This window comes from Calypte anna, chromosome 1, assembly GCF_003957555.1.
Source record: "Calypte anna isolate BGI_N300 chromosome 1, bCalAnn1_v1.p, whole genome shotgun sequence".
Lineage (NCBI taxonomy): Eukaryota > Metazoa > Chordata > Aves > Apodiformes > Trochilidae > Calypte > Calypte anna.
The window spans coordinates 146,903,293-146,919,861 of NC_044244.1; the positions used below are offsets into that span (position 1 = coordinate 146,903,293).

Genomic DNA, 16,569 nt, shown 5'->3' on the forward strand with positions numbered 1-16,569 from the left:
TTTAATGGAATTCTGCCATCTGAGTGGTCAGTGAGATCTGGGGGTCTCGTTCCCCAGGAGGGGATGCTCATGTGGGTTCCCAGCTCAGCTGTTGCCCAGGTGTCACCAGGGGTAAGCAGAAAGTTTATAAATCACCATTTAGTTTGTTATCTCAGAATTGTTTAAACTCACTTTCTAAGCAAGAATGTTGAGGACTTTTATTTTTTTTTTTCTGTTGGGGGAATTTAATATGCTTATAGCTCACAGATGGCCTAATATGTGGGAAGTTCAGTTCTTTTCTTGATTAAGTTTTGTTTTGGTTTTTTTAATCTACATGTAGAAGTGATTGAAGTGTTCTGTTTTAGTTAAATATATGGTTAATATATTAAATATAGGTGTTAAATATTAAATATAAGTATTAAATATTAAATATAATATATATTAAATATAAAATATAAGGTTAAACATATGCAGTTCTGTATTTATCTGTCCTCTAGTAAGACAACGTGCCCATTTACAGATGGCAGTAATTTAAAACTGCTTTACATTTCCCATCCTGCCTGCCCAGGGAAACTGAGGAAGGGCTCACATCAAGTGGCATGAGCTTAACTCCAGACATCATATCCTTAATTACCCATAGAGCCCCCTGGCAAACCCACCTGCACTCCTGAAGTTGTATTTCATTACTATTTGCTCCTGGCAAAAAAACTGTACATGTGCCACACTGCTTTTTCTTTTTTTTTCCTCTGTCAACTTTTCTGTGCCCCCAGTGGAGAGGGAGATTGATTGTGTCTTCTAGAAAGGGCACAGCTGTAATTATACTTTCTATTCAGGGGGAAGACAGGGAAATTTGTCCTATGGAAAAAAAAAAAAAAAAGGCTAAAATCAGGCTTTTCAGGTCCTGCTTGTTTCTCTGTTTTGTTCTTGGTTGATGGAATGGTGGGATATTGCCCCTGGTTTTGTCTGTAAAACAAGTTTTCCTTGTGTGATTTCTCTAGTCAGAGCCCTTTGCCAAAATTCCTCCTATCACAATGGGTGGTGTTCCCCTGCCTGCTAACTTGTTTTCACCCTGCTGGTTTTGGCTGGTTTCAGGTCATTTTACAAAAGGATTGAGGTCTCAACAGCATTTTCATTAAAACTGTGTGGAATTAGGTGTGCCTGAAGTATATTATTAATATATCTCAGCAAAAGGGATGTTAGCAGCAGAGATGTGCTGCTGCTGAGCATGGGGGCTGCAAATCCACAGGAGTGCAGCTGTGTGGAACACATCGTGTGTGCTGCAATAAAGTTCTTGTGTGGCTTTTATGTGTTCATTATTTGAGGCCACCAACTGCTGGGTCGTGGTGAGTAATAACAACAGAGAGTAAATCTCCTGGAGTGCCCACTTTGAGGTTATTTTCCTGCTGCTGAAACAGAAAACTGGTGTGTGAAGTCCTGGCTACTGACCTGGCACAGGGTGACCTCTGTGTCTCCATGCCTCGCTTGATCAGATGGAGAGTGTTATGATGTGTATCAGGGTTAAGCATAAGTGGTTATGTATCACAGCTTTCTAGTAAACTGTGACCTTTACTCACTCACATGGCCTTCAACTGGTTGTAAGATATGAAGAATCAAGAGTTGCTTTTATTCTCTTGCTATTATTTTAGTTTTGGGGTAACCTTAGCAATGAAGAGCTAGAAAAAAAGCTAACAAATGGCAGCAGTTCAACTGGTTCCATTTAAAAATCACACTGGTAAAGAAGGAAAAAAAAGCTGCCTTCCAATACCTGAAGGGAACCCACAGGAAGGCTGGAGAGGGACCAGCAATAGTGCAGGGGAAATGGTTTAAAGTGAAGGAGAATAGGTTTATTGGGAAGAAGTTTTTCTGTACAGATTGCCCAGAGAAGTTGTGGCTGCACCTTCCCTGGAGGCGTGCGAGGCCAGGCTTGGATGAGGCTTTGAGCAACCTGGTCTAGTGGGAGGTGTCCTCTGCCACGTGGTTGGAGCTCTAAAGTCCCTTCCAATCCAAGCCATTCAATGATTCTATGAAAAAAAGCTTATTTTACTTTTCTTTTTTCTGTAGGGAAAGAAATACAAAAAGGTGAAAATGCTCAACAATGAACGGGGTGGATAATCTGAAGCTGCAGCTGCAGTCTAGCTGAGTCTCTGCTGTCATGATAACTAGAATTCCATCTTCATTTTTTTCCATTAGATGTTTCAGAAAACTTGAAAATTAATCGAAAATATGAAAATGAAAGGTACCTAGAAAAAGTGATACCTGATTTCAGGAATTTAAAAAGAAAGGTCTTTTTTTTGGTGAGCTCAGCACAAACTACTGCAGAGGATTGTACCTCACAAGCCCTGGTGAATAAAACTCAGCAGAACTAAGGGCAATGGGCTCAATATCATTTCCATTTAAAAAAAACTAAAAAACAAAACCAAAAAAGAAATCCACATGAAAAAAGCAACAACATCTTCACTGTTCTAGAAAACAATTGTAAAGGACAGATGCAGGGACCTATCTTGTAAGGAAGTGATTCTGCCCCTGTACTCAGCGCTGGTGAGGCCACACCTCAAGTACTGTGTCCAGTTCTGGGCCCCTCAGTTCAGGAAGGAGATTGAGGTGCTGGAGTGGGTCCAAAGGAGGGCAACCAGGCTGGTGAAGGGACTCGAGCACAGGCCCTATGAGGAGAGGCTGAGGGAGCTGGGAGTGTTCAGCTGGGAGAAGAGGAGGCTCAGAGGAGACCTCATCGCTCTCTACAACTCCCTGAAAGGAGGGTGTAGCCAGAGGGGGGTTGGGCTCTTTTCCCAGGCAACTCTCAGCAAGACAAGAGGGCATGGCCTTAAGTTGTGCCGGGGCAGGTTTAGGTTGGACATTAGAAAGAATTTCTTTATGGAGAGAGTGATCAGGCATTGGAATGGGCTGCCCAGGGAAGTAGTGGATTCTCCATCCCTGGAGATATTTAAAAAGAGACTGGATGTGGCACTCAGTGCCTTGGTCTGGTAACTGCAGCGGTAGTGGATCAAGGGTTGGACTTGATGATCTCTGAGGTCCCTTCCAACCCAGCCAGTTCTATGATTCTATGATCCTATAAGGCTTTGCAGATACTGTTGTATAGCTCAGTAATATTTATTTGGGGGTTTAGGTCTGCAGCCCTTTGCTGTGCTTTATAGCAACATCACCTGGTGTTGCTTCCTCAGCTTGGTTTCTCCAGACCTGTAGGCTGCTCTTGAGTTGTCATCAAGCTGTGCTGTGTTATTCTCCCTTTTCATCACTGTAAAGCTCCCTGTCATGTTCCTGGCCAGCCATGGAGCACTGCAGTTCCTGTACATTATTGGGACTCTCAAGTTGTTGAATTCATTTGCTTTGCCTCTACAGAGGAGAAAGGCCAGTCATGGAAAAGCCAGTCGGACCTGCAGCTGGGAAGAAGTTCTTAATCTTTTCTTACCCCTGTTCTAAGTTTGTCCTTCTTAAGGTAATAAATGGACAGAGACAATACTGTAAGGCAGATGTAACAATTATGTCCCAGAGTCAGGGGAAATAGCTAAAGAAAACAAGCAATCCTGAGGAGTTCCTGCTCAGGGGGTAGAAGGGTTCCAGGCAGAAATACTTTTTTCCCTTTGTCAGGGGTGCTTGGATTTGGCCATTGGGGCTGCAATGGGTCAGAGGGGGTTAGGAGCCCATCCTCTTCTTGGATAGATACAGGTACCTGTATCTTTATTTGGGAAGGAGGGAATAGAAAGAAGGCTTTACTGTCTTGAAACAGGAATGTATATGATATAGTATTGTGAGGTATTTTATTCCCTTTTGTTGTGAGCAAAGCTGTTAAGCCATTTTATACATAGCACATAGGTAAGTAAGTCATTTACAAAGTGAATAGCTAGATAAAGGCAAAGTGGGGGTAGAACTGTCCCAGCTCCCTTTCCCATCTCTGTATTTGTGCCCCCCTCTGCCTAGCACTGTGCTTCCTCAAAATCTCCACATGTTGAACTTCTGTTAATGGAAACTTCACATCACCCTCATGACGAAGTGTTTCTTAAAACATAAGGAAAAGCATCTGAGCACAGCAGAGTTGGTGCTGCCAACTTTCCATGTGGAACAGCAGCTTATCCAGTGCAGGGTGTTGGCCATGGAACCTTCCAGCCAGGTACACAGGGAGGAGGTGGATGTTTCCACCACTGCTGTTATCTGTCCTCTCTGTGTACTGAGCACTGGGGGAGGGAGGGTGGGAAGAGAGAGAGAGAGAGACCAAAATTCTAACAACAAACTGAAGGCTAGGATGTGTAGCAGGCAGGATAAATGCTTAGGGCCTCAGTAGTATCCCCAGCTTACAGCAATTCAGTTACCAAAGTACTCTACAAATTAATCACAAATAGCTGCGGTTCTGGTTAGCATACAGGGTTTTCTTTCAAGTTTGTAAAACAAACAGCAGAATGTCACCACAGCCTTTAATTTCTTCTTGTACACACCATTCACAGTACATTTAACAGCCCAAAATAATATTGCACTGGATTATTTTAAAAAATTTTCATCTTGCAAGTAGTACTCACTTTTCAAAGCCAACAGATGAATGATTTGGTCAACTTGCACCAAGGAAATGGTTAGATAAGAATCCTATACTTTATTTATACCACATGGATTTGTAACCCCAAATGGGAATGAGAATGAGCTGTAAACTGTTTCCTTGTTAAGGATGGAAAATTAGTAATTACTTGCTGATTAAATATAGAAAGACTGGGGGAAATAAAATGTAATCTGAAAGTTACCGCATTCCTGTTAGACTGCTTGCTGTATATATAATTATATTCTATACTGTGAAAGTCCATCTACATTTAAAAATCCAGCAGTCTACAGATTAACATGGTAAAAAAAAATAATATATTTCTATGAAAAGAGAAGAAATAGTGTTTGCCTCAGAGAAGGTTTTCAGATTGTGAAGGTTTTTTTTTTTGTTTTTTTTTTTTCAGGTGCAATCTTTGAGGCAACAAAATGTCTTTTGGTATTTGGCACTCTAATAAGGACAATATTTTAATACTGGCACAAGCTAAAAACAGCACAGAATGACAAAATACAAGACTTGAAACGAACCGCAGCCACTGGGATGATGGTAAGCTAGTTTGAACAGAGGGAGAACTTAAATAGTTTTGCTGAGGAAGTGTGAAAGTTTCTGCAAAACCATACTTATTTTTTCCTTTTTTTTTTTTTGTTTTTTTTTTTTTGTTTTTTACCAAATTGTAAGTTTCATTAAATTTGGAGAAGAGTTTGAAATGTCCTCTACAAAATCAGCAGCTGCTGGACAGCCAACACGGCGGCTTCTGCATCCCTCAGTAGGCGTGAGGCTCTTTGTGACTCAGAACTCGGGTGCGTGAGGCAGAACTGGTGGCACTTCGGATCACTTCCATCCATCTGGGAGGAGGCAGGGGGAGCAGAGAGACAAGCAAAAGAGCAGTCAGTTCCTAAGGAAAGATTTTATGGAAGATACAGCCTGCACTATTAGCTGGACACTGTTTTCTTTTCAGTGGCTATGGGAGCACCTTGCTTGTTCCTGTAGTCCCAAGTCTGTCCAAAGTCAAGAGGCTCTGGATGCAAATGCCAAATGCATACTTGAAAAGAGGTTTAAAGAGGAGAAGCCCAGTGGTGAGGCACAAAATTCATCAATCTGTTCTGCAGACAACAAATATCTTTATTTTTTTTGAGGGGGGGGGGGTGGTGGTCTAAATGATAAGCAGTAGAGACCAATCACTCTTAATTCTAGAGTGAAAAAATGTAATTTAGCTGCAGTTCCTGCTCTTTTTCCTACAGCTGCATTTTGTCCTGTTCTACTCAGTCACTTAATCACTTCTTTCCCACAATTTGTCTTATTTTTAGTTTTAGACTGACATGACTAAAACAATAATACCTTTCTTCAGTAGAAGAGGACATTAAGATTTTTGACATGTTAATGTTTCCTATAAAAAGCTAAATTCATTACCAGTATGAATGACCTCAAGCCACAATTTAGGAGGAGTAGTGCCTGTTTCCTGGCTCTCCACCTATCTGACTTTTTACTAAGCTTTGCATCTACAAATGTTGCCCAGGAAACAAACCCTGGAACTTTACAATGTGCCCTCTCACAGAAGTTGAACTTACCTTTCAAAAGTGTATTGACTTTCAGCCCTGAAGTAGTACACGTGGGATTTGAAATGGAGCTTGAACACATAATCTTTGTGAATGTTTTCAGATTCAGAAGGAATGGTAAGTGAATACCCCAATAAAGGAAGGCTGGCTAAAGGATGATTGTCCTGAAAAGAAATGATGGAAAATGCTGTGAGGTCAAGTGCCCTTAAGCACAAAGAGCACATAAGTAAAATGGAAGATTTTACACATTCATTTAAAGGTCACCATTGCGTTTCCACATCTGTATGGAAAAAATACCAGCTTTATACAATATATATATATATATATATACACATACACATACAATATATAGTTGTCTGGTTTCAGCTGGCTTTATCTTCATGGAACCCCTCTCCTAAGGATCTGCTGCAGCATGATTCTACCAGTACTTCAGTTCCCTGAAATCTTGGACTTCCAAATTAGCAACCATAACATTCCATCATTTGGCATCTGCAGAGCACCATGCACTTCATCCTCAGCTTGCAAACACCCACTCCTTGAGAAATGCAATGGCCACCCTGCAGCACTCGTTGTGTAAGTTGTTTTACTTCATGTGTGACATGTATGAACAAATAATTTCTTTACTCAGCTTATGTGTAAAATATCCTACAATTCACTATTGCTGTTTTTTCTTTAGTGCAGAAACTTTAGCATAAAGGCTTTTTACGAATGAAACCATGACATAGCAATGAGTTTGTGCTTATTCCCTACTTGAACACAGAGAGTCAAAGGTCCAACAGATTCTAGACAGGGAACCCCTACTTTTGCAGAGGGATGTTTGCTCAGATGTATTAATCATTGGCTGCTCTTCCCTCAAGTGTCACTGAGAGTAAACAAAGCTTCTAAGTCAGTACTAAGTTTTATATTCTAATGAACTCAGAATTTGTACAAGGGAAAACTCGATTTAACCCCAACCACAAGCTGGGAGGAGCAGCAGGATCTGTTGCACTTTCAGGGACAGTGTGTACTGTGACTGGTCAAAGTCTCAGGAAACAAGCACATGTTCTGCAGCTGACCAGGGAGCAGACTGAGAACGGGCTCTGTTCTGCTTTCCATCAGCAGCCAAGACTCTGTAGCCATGGCCACAGCACCTGGCTCTGACCAGGGTGCCTGATCTCCTCTATTTTCTCTTCTGCTGTCTTGAAAAACACAAAAGGTCTCCTCCAGCCACACCCACAGGCTGTGCAGTCTGTTACCTGGTGAGATTTATAGAAGAACATGCAGAAGTTGGTGAACACCACCCAAAGCTTCTGCCACCCGTTGCTGTTTTTGAATTTTCTTAGGAGATTTCCAGACAGCTGGTTCTGCAACAGATCAAAAGCAGTAAATAAAACAGTGAAAGGTATCTGCAGTTTAATTATCATAAGAAAAACTACCTGCTTTTATCTGGTTGTACATGACCTTGTTTTATGTGAAAATGTTTTGGTTGCATGTGCATTTTTTTTCTTCTGCATTTTTCTACTACTAAGTAGAACTTGATGTAACATATTTTTTTTCTTGTAGCTGGGTACTTCCAAAACCTTCAAACTCCTGAACTTACTTTTTTTTACTTGAGGTGGCTTTCAGTAACACATTACCAAACATCAGTCAGTCTTGTTACCCTGATCTGTCTTTGTTATTTCAAAATGATACTTAAAAAAAAGTAATGGGAAGAGAAAGTCTGACATGAACTTGTGATGTGAAGGAAAATTATGACATACTTTAATTTAGAATTGCAGATAGAGATTGAGCTCTCAGTACCCAAGGAGTTCACATGGTAACTTTTCAAAGATTTCAAAAGCAAGGACTCTCAACCTGATTCTTAGCTGCTCTTCACATAGTGAAGATGTAAAGTCCAGCAACACTGTGCCTTGAAGGGGAGTTCTCAGTAAATCATTAATTACTTCCCACTCCTCGTTGGCAGTAGGGCCTCTCATCTGGATCAAAATAGCTGTTTACATCATTCTCTTTATACAATGCAGAAGCCAATAAATAATCTGTAAAACTAAATAGTCCAGGTCTGGTGGTCTCGGTTTATCTGCTACAAATGAAACGTTCTTGAAAACGCTCTCTTTTCACCAGTTTGGGTATACATAAAAGCCTTTGCTTTAAACCTATTGGTATCTCTGCTATCTGGACTGCTGCCTCCTGGCCCTAAGTGACAGGGGGTGCTCCTTCTTTTCTGTTACCTCGTTACTCTGGAGGATATCATAAAAGGACAGGCTTTGCATTCGGTACCAGCAGACATATGAAATGGAAACAGGCCGCTGATCACTGATCAGTCCAGCAGGTAGGGAAGTACAGTCACTGACAGAGAGAGGATCTTCTACCACAAGAGAGACAGAAGGGAGGGAGAGACACAAAGAAAATAAACGACAATGCAGAAGTGAGAGGCACCAAGAGAATGACGTGAGCATGAGTGTAACCTGCCACGCATGGACCAGCAGTGGGGCTGCAGATGTTTTCACAGCACAAGGCAAGGCTCCAGCGTGCGCTTGGTCTTCGCTGCTTTGTTTGCATTCATTTGAGGCACAGAGAAGAATGAAAATAAGGAACAATGAGCACTGATCTCAGGACAAAAACTGTGTCTGAATGTTTTCATCGTTAGAATTAGTCACCGGTCAAAATTTTTTGTCTATTTCTAACAAGCCCTCTTGCTCTTAGGGCACCTTGAGCCTTATGAGACCTTGTTCCGTACCAAGTTGTTCCTCCCTTATAGGGTATAAGGGTGTAAAGGAGCAGAAAATCCACCTGCAGGGGATCAAAAGGAGGCTCTACACTTGGTGTTTTCTAGTACAGAATCACTTTCTTTGCCACACTTCAGAAGCTCACCCTCTGTTTAAAAACCGAGGCGGTTACACAAGCCATGAATATTGCTTGCACCTCTACATTCTGTGTCAGTATCTTCTCTACAGCAACAATGACCTGGTGTCTGAGGGCTGTCTCCTGAGCAGAAGCCAACTCATTTTTAAGGTCCCTTTTCACCATTTTCTTTAAGAATAACTTTCCATCTGATAAGGTCTGGGATATTCAGAGCTCCCCGGAGCCTCTCTTGGTTAAAAAAACACCTAAGCAGGCTTACTACCTCATCCCAAACCCTACACTGAACTAGGAGTCTTTCATTTTAATCTTTGAAAAGTCAATGTCTGGATCTCGTCTGTTGAGTACAGAATTAAGGAATGTGTATCCAATTGGCTTAGCTGTGATCGGGGGGGGGGGGAGAGGGAAAAGAGGATTTTTATTTTGAGGTGGAAAACGCAAATAAAGAAAAAGCAGATGAGACTGAGCAATGAGACAAGGTTCCAGGAAAGATGGCTAGGTAAAGAAAGTACGTTAGTAATACACATAATTAAAACTCTGGCTGCAGCAGCTAAAGACAAGATCCTTTCAGCTCAAGCAATGGCTTAATGCCTCTGGAATTGAAAGCATTAAGACAGTTTGACCCGCTTGAAATTTTAAAAGGCATTTTTTTTTTGGACAGTTACTTCTCTGAAAGTTACAGCTCTAGCTGATGTTCCAGAGATAAGGGACTGGACAGGTGGTTCTTGACCGATGGTTTCTGCCACCATTGAGGATATGGGAGTGAGTTTAAGAGGTGTGCCAGGAACTTCCCCAAAAGGAGGCTCGTGAAGAAGGAGCAAAAAGGAAATTGTCATTCAAGAGCAAGTCTGGAGCTGCAGTTCAGAGGGTTCTGAGGCAGATACCTCCACAGCAATACTAAAGTCGACCATTGACACACTGGTATTTCTGTGCCAGCAGACGTGCACCGTAGTGTTGCCACGGTGTGGTGACTGACGCTCCAGTGAGGTGCGGGATGCACTGAGGTCGTCCTCAGATTCCTGGTCTACAGTAGTTTCATCAGGAGACTCTATGAAATGCAGGGAAAAAGCATCTTTCTTGCTCTATGCAACAACATATATAAGTGGAAAAATCAAACAAATCAATTCCGTCCGTAATATCATGAACTACTCTCAAACCACACGTTTAGAAATAGTTTTGAGCAGATGTTAAGTAAATTTTCTTTTTTTTTTTAACGTGTTTCTGCAAGTGTTAGAATCAAAGACTAACAACTGGGCTTTTTGTTGGTGCTTTCAATACCTTCCAAGGACAGGCACTGCCCAGATGTTGTTAAATAGTTCCTGGAATTATTATACTTAAGTCACTTCTCTATTCAAGTGAAACTTTCTGCTAACATCAACAAGAACACTGAAGTGGCACATTTATAAATATAATATATATATAAATCAACTTCAAATATATCAATTTGACCTGTGCCCAGCACTTTTCACCACTTTGCTCAGAAGCAGTCACCAGTCATACTGATGGAAGTGAATAAAACCTGCTCTCCGGCATTTACTTACTATTGTCAGGTGGGCTGCTGGCCAGTAGCTCTGGGGCAGGGCCACTGCTTTGCTCTGCCAGGTCTATTGCCATCTGAATGTCCTCAGTCCATTTGTCCATTTCAGCTCGGCTACTAACAATGAAAATTCAAGGTTTATTCACATTCATGCAAGCTGAAAGCAAACTCTAAGAAAGAGTCACAAACTGAGCTTACTTTTAATTTAAATAAATAAATTCAGACAAAAGATACTAGGATTTATTTCCTCATAACCTAGTTTAGGCTCTTGCACAACTTCCCCTAATTCTGTTTTGTCCAATTCACCTATTTATTTATTTTTTTAAATTCCAAATGGCTTTCACAAAATAATACACCTTAGAAATTATTTTAGGAGCAAATGCAAACAAAATGATGCCTCTCTGCTTTTCTATCACTGTGAAAGCTGAAGAGAAATACAGTTTATGTGCATATGTTGTCTCCACTGAATTACCTTGCAGCCACAACAATGGACTGGTGTTGACCTCGCAGTGTTAGACAATAAGGAACCCCCCATTCCTCTTCACTTTCTTCCATCTGAGGGATAAAAGCCCACATGCAGTCAGATTGCAGGAACTACGTATTCCTTAAGGTGAAAGAGTGAGCTGAACCAGCTCTTATCACTGGGGAGAAGACAACTAAGAGAAAGGTTCACAAACAACATTTTGAGCTAGGTATTGAGAAAAAAAATGGTGGCTTGCAAGCTGAAAAAAACAGTAGATTCTGAACAAAACTCTGAAATCAAAAGCACATCTTTATCTACTTTTATGGAAAAAAAAAAGAAAGAAAGAAAGAAAGAAAGAAAGAAGAGAAAGGAAAGGAAAGGAAGGAAAGGAAAGGAAGGAAGGAAGAGAAAGGAGGAAGGAAAGGAAGGAAAGGAAGGGAAGGAAGGAAGGAAGGAAGGAAGGAGAAGGAAGGAAGGAAGGAAGAAGGAAGGAAGGAAGGAAGGAAGGAAGGAAGGAAGGAAGGAAGGAAGGAAGGAAGGAAGGAAGGAAGGAAGGAAGGAAGGAAGGAAGAAGGAAGGAAGGAAGGAAGGAGAGGAAGGAAGGAAGGAAGGAAGGAAGGAAGGAAGGAAGGAAGGAAGGAAGGAAGGAAGGAAGGAAGGAAGGAAGGAAGGAAGGAAGGAAAGGAAGGAAGGAAGGAAGGAAGGAAGGAAGGAAGGAAGGAAGGAAGGAAAGGAAGAAAGGAAGGAAAGAAAGAAAAGAAAGAGAAAGAAAGAAAGAAAAAAGAAGAAAGAAAGAAAGAAAGAAAAAAAGAAGAAAGAAAAAAGAAAGAAAGAAAGAAAGAAAAGAAAGAAAGAAAAGAAAGAAAGAAAGAAAGAAAGAGAAAGAAAGAAGAAAGAAAGAAAGAAAGAAAGAAAAGAAAAGAAAGAAAGAAAGAAAGAAAGAAAGAAAAGAAAGAAAGAAAGAAAGAAAGAAAGAAAGAAGAAAGAAAGAAAGAAAGAAAGAAAGAAAAAGAAAGAAAAGAAAGAAGAAAGAAAGAAAGAAAGAAAGAAAGAAAGAAAGAAAGAAAGAAAGAAAGAAAGAAAGAAAGAAAGAAAGAAAGAAAGAAAGAAAGAAAGAAAGAAAGAAAGAAAGAAAGAAAGAAAGAAAGAAAGAAAGAAAGAAAGAAAGAGGGGAAAATAGTGGTATTTTTATCAGAAGAGTGATTCATCATACAAAGAATATGTGGGTGAGTGCTGTGGACACTGCAGCACAACAGAGCTCTGTTGCCAAATGGGCATCAATAACTGAGAAGATTCCTAGGAACACCAAATAAAACTTGAAGCCTCACAGGTGTTCAGAGCTGTTCAGTTGCTGTGGTTGTGATTATCTAACTTGGTTTTCAGAAAACCAGGATGAAATAGACACAAACCTCTGAGACGTTCTAATTAAAATAATGAGGGGGGAATGGAAATGTTTTGAAACCAGCAAAACTATTGTCAAAATTATTAAGACAAGGTAACTAAACGCTATGGGATCAGACTGACTTTGAATAGAAGAACTGCAAGAAGTGTTCCAAATGACAAATTGCTGCCACTCTCACTACTCCAGCTTTAAGAAACAGAGCTAAAATCATTAGGAACAGGGTTTTTAAAATAGAAATTAGATTGCCACTACTGTTTACTTGCCTTTACTTGCCTCTGTAAGCAAATGGTGACGAATTACTTGTAAGAATCATGTTTAAATTTATGGTTACACAATACTTACTGTCATGCCATACAGTGGAAGATGCCCGTGGACTTTAAATTGGTTTGATGCTGTGAGGCCTCTACTTGTGTACAGTAAGATATCATTAAACTAAAAAGCAAAAATAAGCATTTATTAGAATTATGTCAGCATGTATGCATGTAGAAAAAGAGATCAGAATGGCAAATATGAGAGAGTTAATCAGTACATGCAGTTCTACTGCATGAATCCGAACTTCTGGCTTCCACAATATTCCAGTACCTTGTATTAGAACCTGTTATTTTCCCTGCTTTCCTTCCCAGGTACTCTCAGGCATCTTCAGACAATTTTCTACTGTCTGGCTTCTAGTGTCTTCTAATATTCCCTTTGTCATCTCGAGGTCAGAATTAAGAAGCCAGGACAGCAGGGGAATCAAGCAGTACAATTCACACCCTGCCACACTTTGAAACTTTGGAAGATAAGGATGTTTCACCAATATTTTCTTCTGATGAGTGTGGAGAAACACATGAGCATGCCTGAGAAAGGTGTGTCCTCTTGTGAACTGAGATCTGTCACTAAGACCTATATTACTCCCCATATTCAGAAGGGAGCTGGCAGACCTGGTTTAAAGTGGCTTTAGGTTGGCTGAAATAAAGAGACCCAAATATCTCAATTTGTGGGGAGTCCTGCAGTTAACAGCAGCTGTCAAAAGCAGGTCAAACAAAAAGAGCTGTGTTTTGTGGAAATCCATCACACAAATGGTGTATTTTCCCTGTGTCACTTGGGTCAAAGGATGCTTTTCCCCAAACTGGAGGGCTCCACCAGGAAAATCACATTCTGTGGTGTGAAACAGCTCTCCCAAGGACATCTACAACCTAGAAGGAACAACCGATGAAGTAACATCCATCGGCCACTAGAGGGGGATTTAATTTTGCCAATGATTACACACATGCATTCAGAGTCCCAGAACACCTATTTGGGATTTTACCTCTTTTCTGGACATATTCACCATGTTCTTGGTGCCCCTTTTCATTTTATAATGAATCTGCTTTTATTTAATACAATGTTGATAGAAGCTATTATTTTGTCATGATATTCATAGCATCGTATAAAAATAATTTTTATCTTTGTAAGAAGTAGTTAAAAAGGGAATATTTTGTTTGGACAGAAAGATAAGTTCTTAACAACCAGCTAAGTGATAAATTATGTTAACGTAATTAAGACTGTTCAAAAATAGTGACTGTAATTAAAAATTCATGGTTAATAGTTTGCCTAGTAGCTGCTTATAGTTAACATTTGATTATGTGAAAGAAAAAACTGCCTTCTTGCTTACCAGGAAGAACATCCTTTGCTGTAAACCTTTTCCAGACAGCTTACTGAGACTGCCCAGCCTAATGAACTCCTGTGGGAAACAAATGCAAAATAAGTATGTATCTTCTGCAAAAGTTATGGATTTTTTATTATGCAAACATGAATATGACCTACTTGGTCACAGGACTGATGTGACTTGTCAGCCACTAAGACTTTTTAATTTCCTTTATTAAATATGTATCTCTCCTTTACTGTACTATTTTCTTTACTGTGAGGGTGACAGAGCACTGGCACAGGCTGCCCAGAGGCTGTGGAGTCTCCTTCTCTGAAGACTTTAAAAACCTACCTGGATGTGTTCTTCCCCTAGATGATCATTCTTGGGCAGAGGGGTTGGACTCAATGATCTCTAGAGGGATCTAGAGATCCTGTCCAACCCCTAAATATTCTATGATTCTGTGATTCTATTAAAAATCTTACTTATAGGTTAATTTTCTTTTCATTCAGAACAGTCTTTAGGATAAACTCTTCCATAGTCCTTCATTCATTTTAAGAAAAGTCAGCTAAGTAAAATTTTCTGTACCTAACATTGATTCCTTCAGGCAGCTGCTTTTTTCCTCACTCTTGAATGACTATTTTTCGTTATTACAAATTATGTAAAAACTAAGGATAAATTGGTTTATACATTATTGGTCAAACACTGGTAAGCTTCTGTTGTTCATGTGGCACACACAACCCTTCAGAGAGATGTAAAATGAGCTACACAAATCAACATCAGCATCAGAAAAAAGGGCATTTGTCTGGCAGAAAGAGTTAATCCCAGTACTATCCAAGTTGTGTAATACAGTATATTAACTCAGATTAAACAGTTTAAGAATGTTTAGGGATGGAATTACAGGAAAAGTAGCACATCTGAAACTCTCAAAACGCTGGATTTCCTGGGCTTACTGTGAACTATCCTGTAACTCACCTTCCCACTTCTCTGACACCCATGAAAACACCCATTTTCAGTCACTCCCTCCAGCCTCTGCCAGGAGGTTTCTATTTATTTATTTATTAGTCTTTTGAAGTTCATTCTACTCATAACTCTGCATGTCAGAGGCAGGTAAAGCATCATAATCACCTGCAGTTTAGCCATAAACTGGCTGTCAAAGATTAATCTGTTCAGAGAGAGACTGCAGTCACCTTAGGGCTGCTGTGCTGTGTCCACTCCCTCTACCTGCACTGCACAGGCACCAACCAAGGGGCAGGAGAAGTGGCTGGAGGTGGTTATCCCTATTTTGTGGTAATCTCAAGTTACCAGAGAGGACACTAGAAGCTGTTGTTGTCCCCCAGAGTGTATTAATCACCATTATACAATACCACCTCATGCTCATTAGCAGGCTAAGCACCACCACAGCAAGCTCTGTATGGATGTAGAAATCAAGAGCCACTGCAATCTCCAGGCTCAGCTGATGACAGGATGTTTTCATGCCCAATATAGGAACTAGCTCGGTGGCAGCAGAGATTCCCAGTCTGGGACAATGTGAAGAGAATGGTTACCTACAGCCTCCTTTAGGACAGCTGCTTTTGTAGGACATCTCCTTTGAGCTGTGGAGTTTAGCCACCTTTGTGCCACTGCCTTCAGCCACTGAGACAGACGAGAGGCAAAAGCAGCAACATCCAGGGGATGTGCCAGTGCTCTTGCCTGGGCAGGCAAACAGCCTCTGCCTCCCACCTGCCTTATCCTGAACCTCCCAGGAGAGGAAGACTGCTCTGTCTTTAGGATAAGGTAGCAGAAACAGCCAATGACAAAATTTAATTTCATGTGATAGAGAGGTGTGGGCTGTGAGAGGTCCTGAGGAGCTTGCCAAGGAAGGGAATGGTCTGTGGGTCACTGGAAGGAGGCACGAGCCACGAGAGCTGCTTGGGAGACTGGAGAGAGGTGAAGTGAGGAATTAGAGAGCAGCCACAAACTGAGAAACACCCATGCTCAGTGCTGCCTTCCCAAGGACACATCAACTTCAAACTCCTTTTTCTAAACGTTTGAATCCATTAATGACAGAGACCCCAGAGAGCTCAGCAAGCTGCCTCTCCCATCACCCTGCTGTGGCAGAAGACATGGACAAGGCCTGGCAAGCAGACCCCAAGATGTGGCTCTGGCTGAGGAGAACTCTGGGGCCAGACTGAGGACTGGGTCAGGGTGGGCCCCAGGCTGCAGGGTGAGGTCAAATACTGCTGTATTTGCAGTTCAATGCAGAACTCATCTTTTTTTTAATTTTTTTTTTTAAGCTGTCTTCCAGAAACAGAGAAAGAACAGCCTAGCAGTGTGTTTTCACTGACATTTCAGCTGCCACATGTAGTGCTTCTGTGTATTGCTCCCCAAAAGTCAGGGGAATGGGGAGGAAATAAATTCAGCAGCCAACTCTGAAGTCTGTATGCACAGAGGTATACACACAGAAAAGTAAAAAAGGTCTACAGATATTACATTGATGCCCACTTATTCTGAAATAAGTCTCTGCTTATACAAAAAAACCCATGACAACTAAGAAAGTGGTGTTGGTATTTTTGTAACACAATTAAAAATGTTTACTTAAGGCAATACTGTATCAAAAATTATTGCCTAGATTTACATGTAGACTAAAGAGACTGCTCATCCCCAGGGAC

General features: G+C 40.9%; 1 protein-coding gene across 2 annotated transcripts in view; it reads right to left on the bottom strand.

Annotated features, from left to right (window-relative positions):
- Positions 1–4,392: 4,392 nt before the first annotated feature.
- Positions 4,393–16,569, bottom strand: part of FARP1 (FERM, ARH/RhoGEF and pleckstrin domain protein 1) — a 216,450-nt gene continuing 204,273 nt past the window's right edge. The window contains exons 20-27 of one of the 2 annotated variants that reach the window (XM_030446833.1): positions 13,949–14,017; positions 12,658–12,747; positions 10,923–11,005; positions 10,455–10,567; positions 9,798–9,961; positions 7,311–7,418; positions 6,088–6,239; positions 4,393–5,364 (exon numbers count right to left, since the gene is read on the bottom strand). In XM_030446833.1, the coding sequence (XP_030302693.1) occupies positions 5,283–5,364; positions 6,088–6,239; positions 7,311–7,418; positions 9,798–9,961; positions 10,455–10,567; positions 10,923–11,005; positions 12,658–12,747; positions 13,949–14,017 (861 nt within the window). In that variant the 3' untranslated portion in view covers positions 4,393–5,282. The remainder of the gene's footprint in view (positions 5,365–6,087; positions 6,240–7,310; positions 7,419–9,797; positions 9,962–10,454; positions 10,568–10,922; positions 11,006–12,657; positions 12,748–13,948; positions 14,018–16,569) is intronic. The other variant, XM_030446843.1, reaches the window with a different exon arrangement.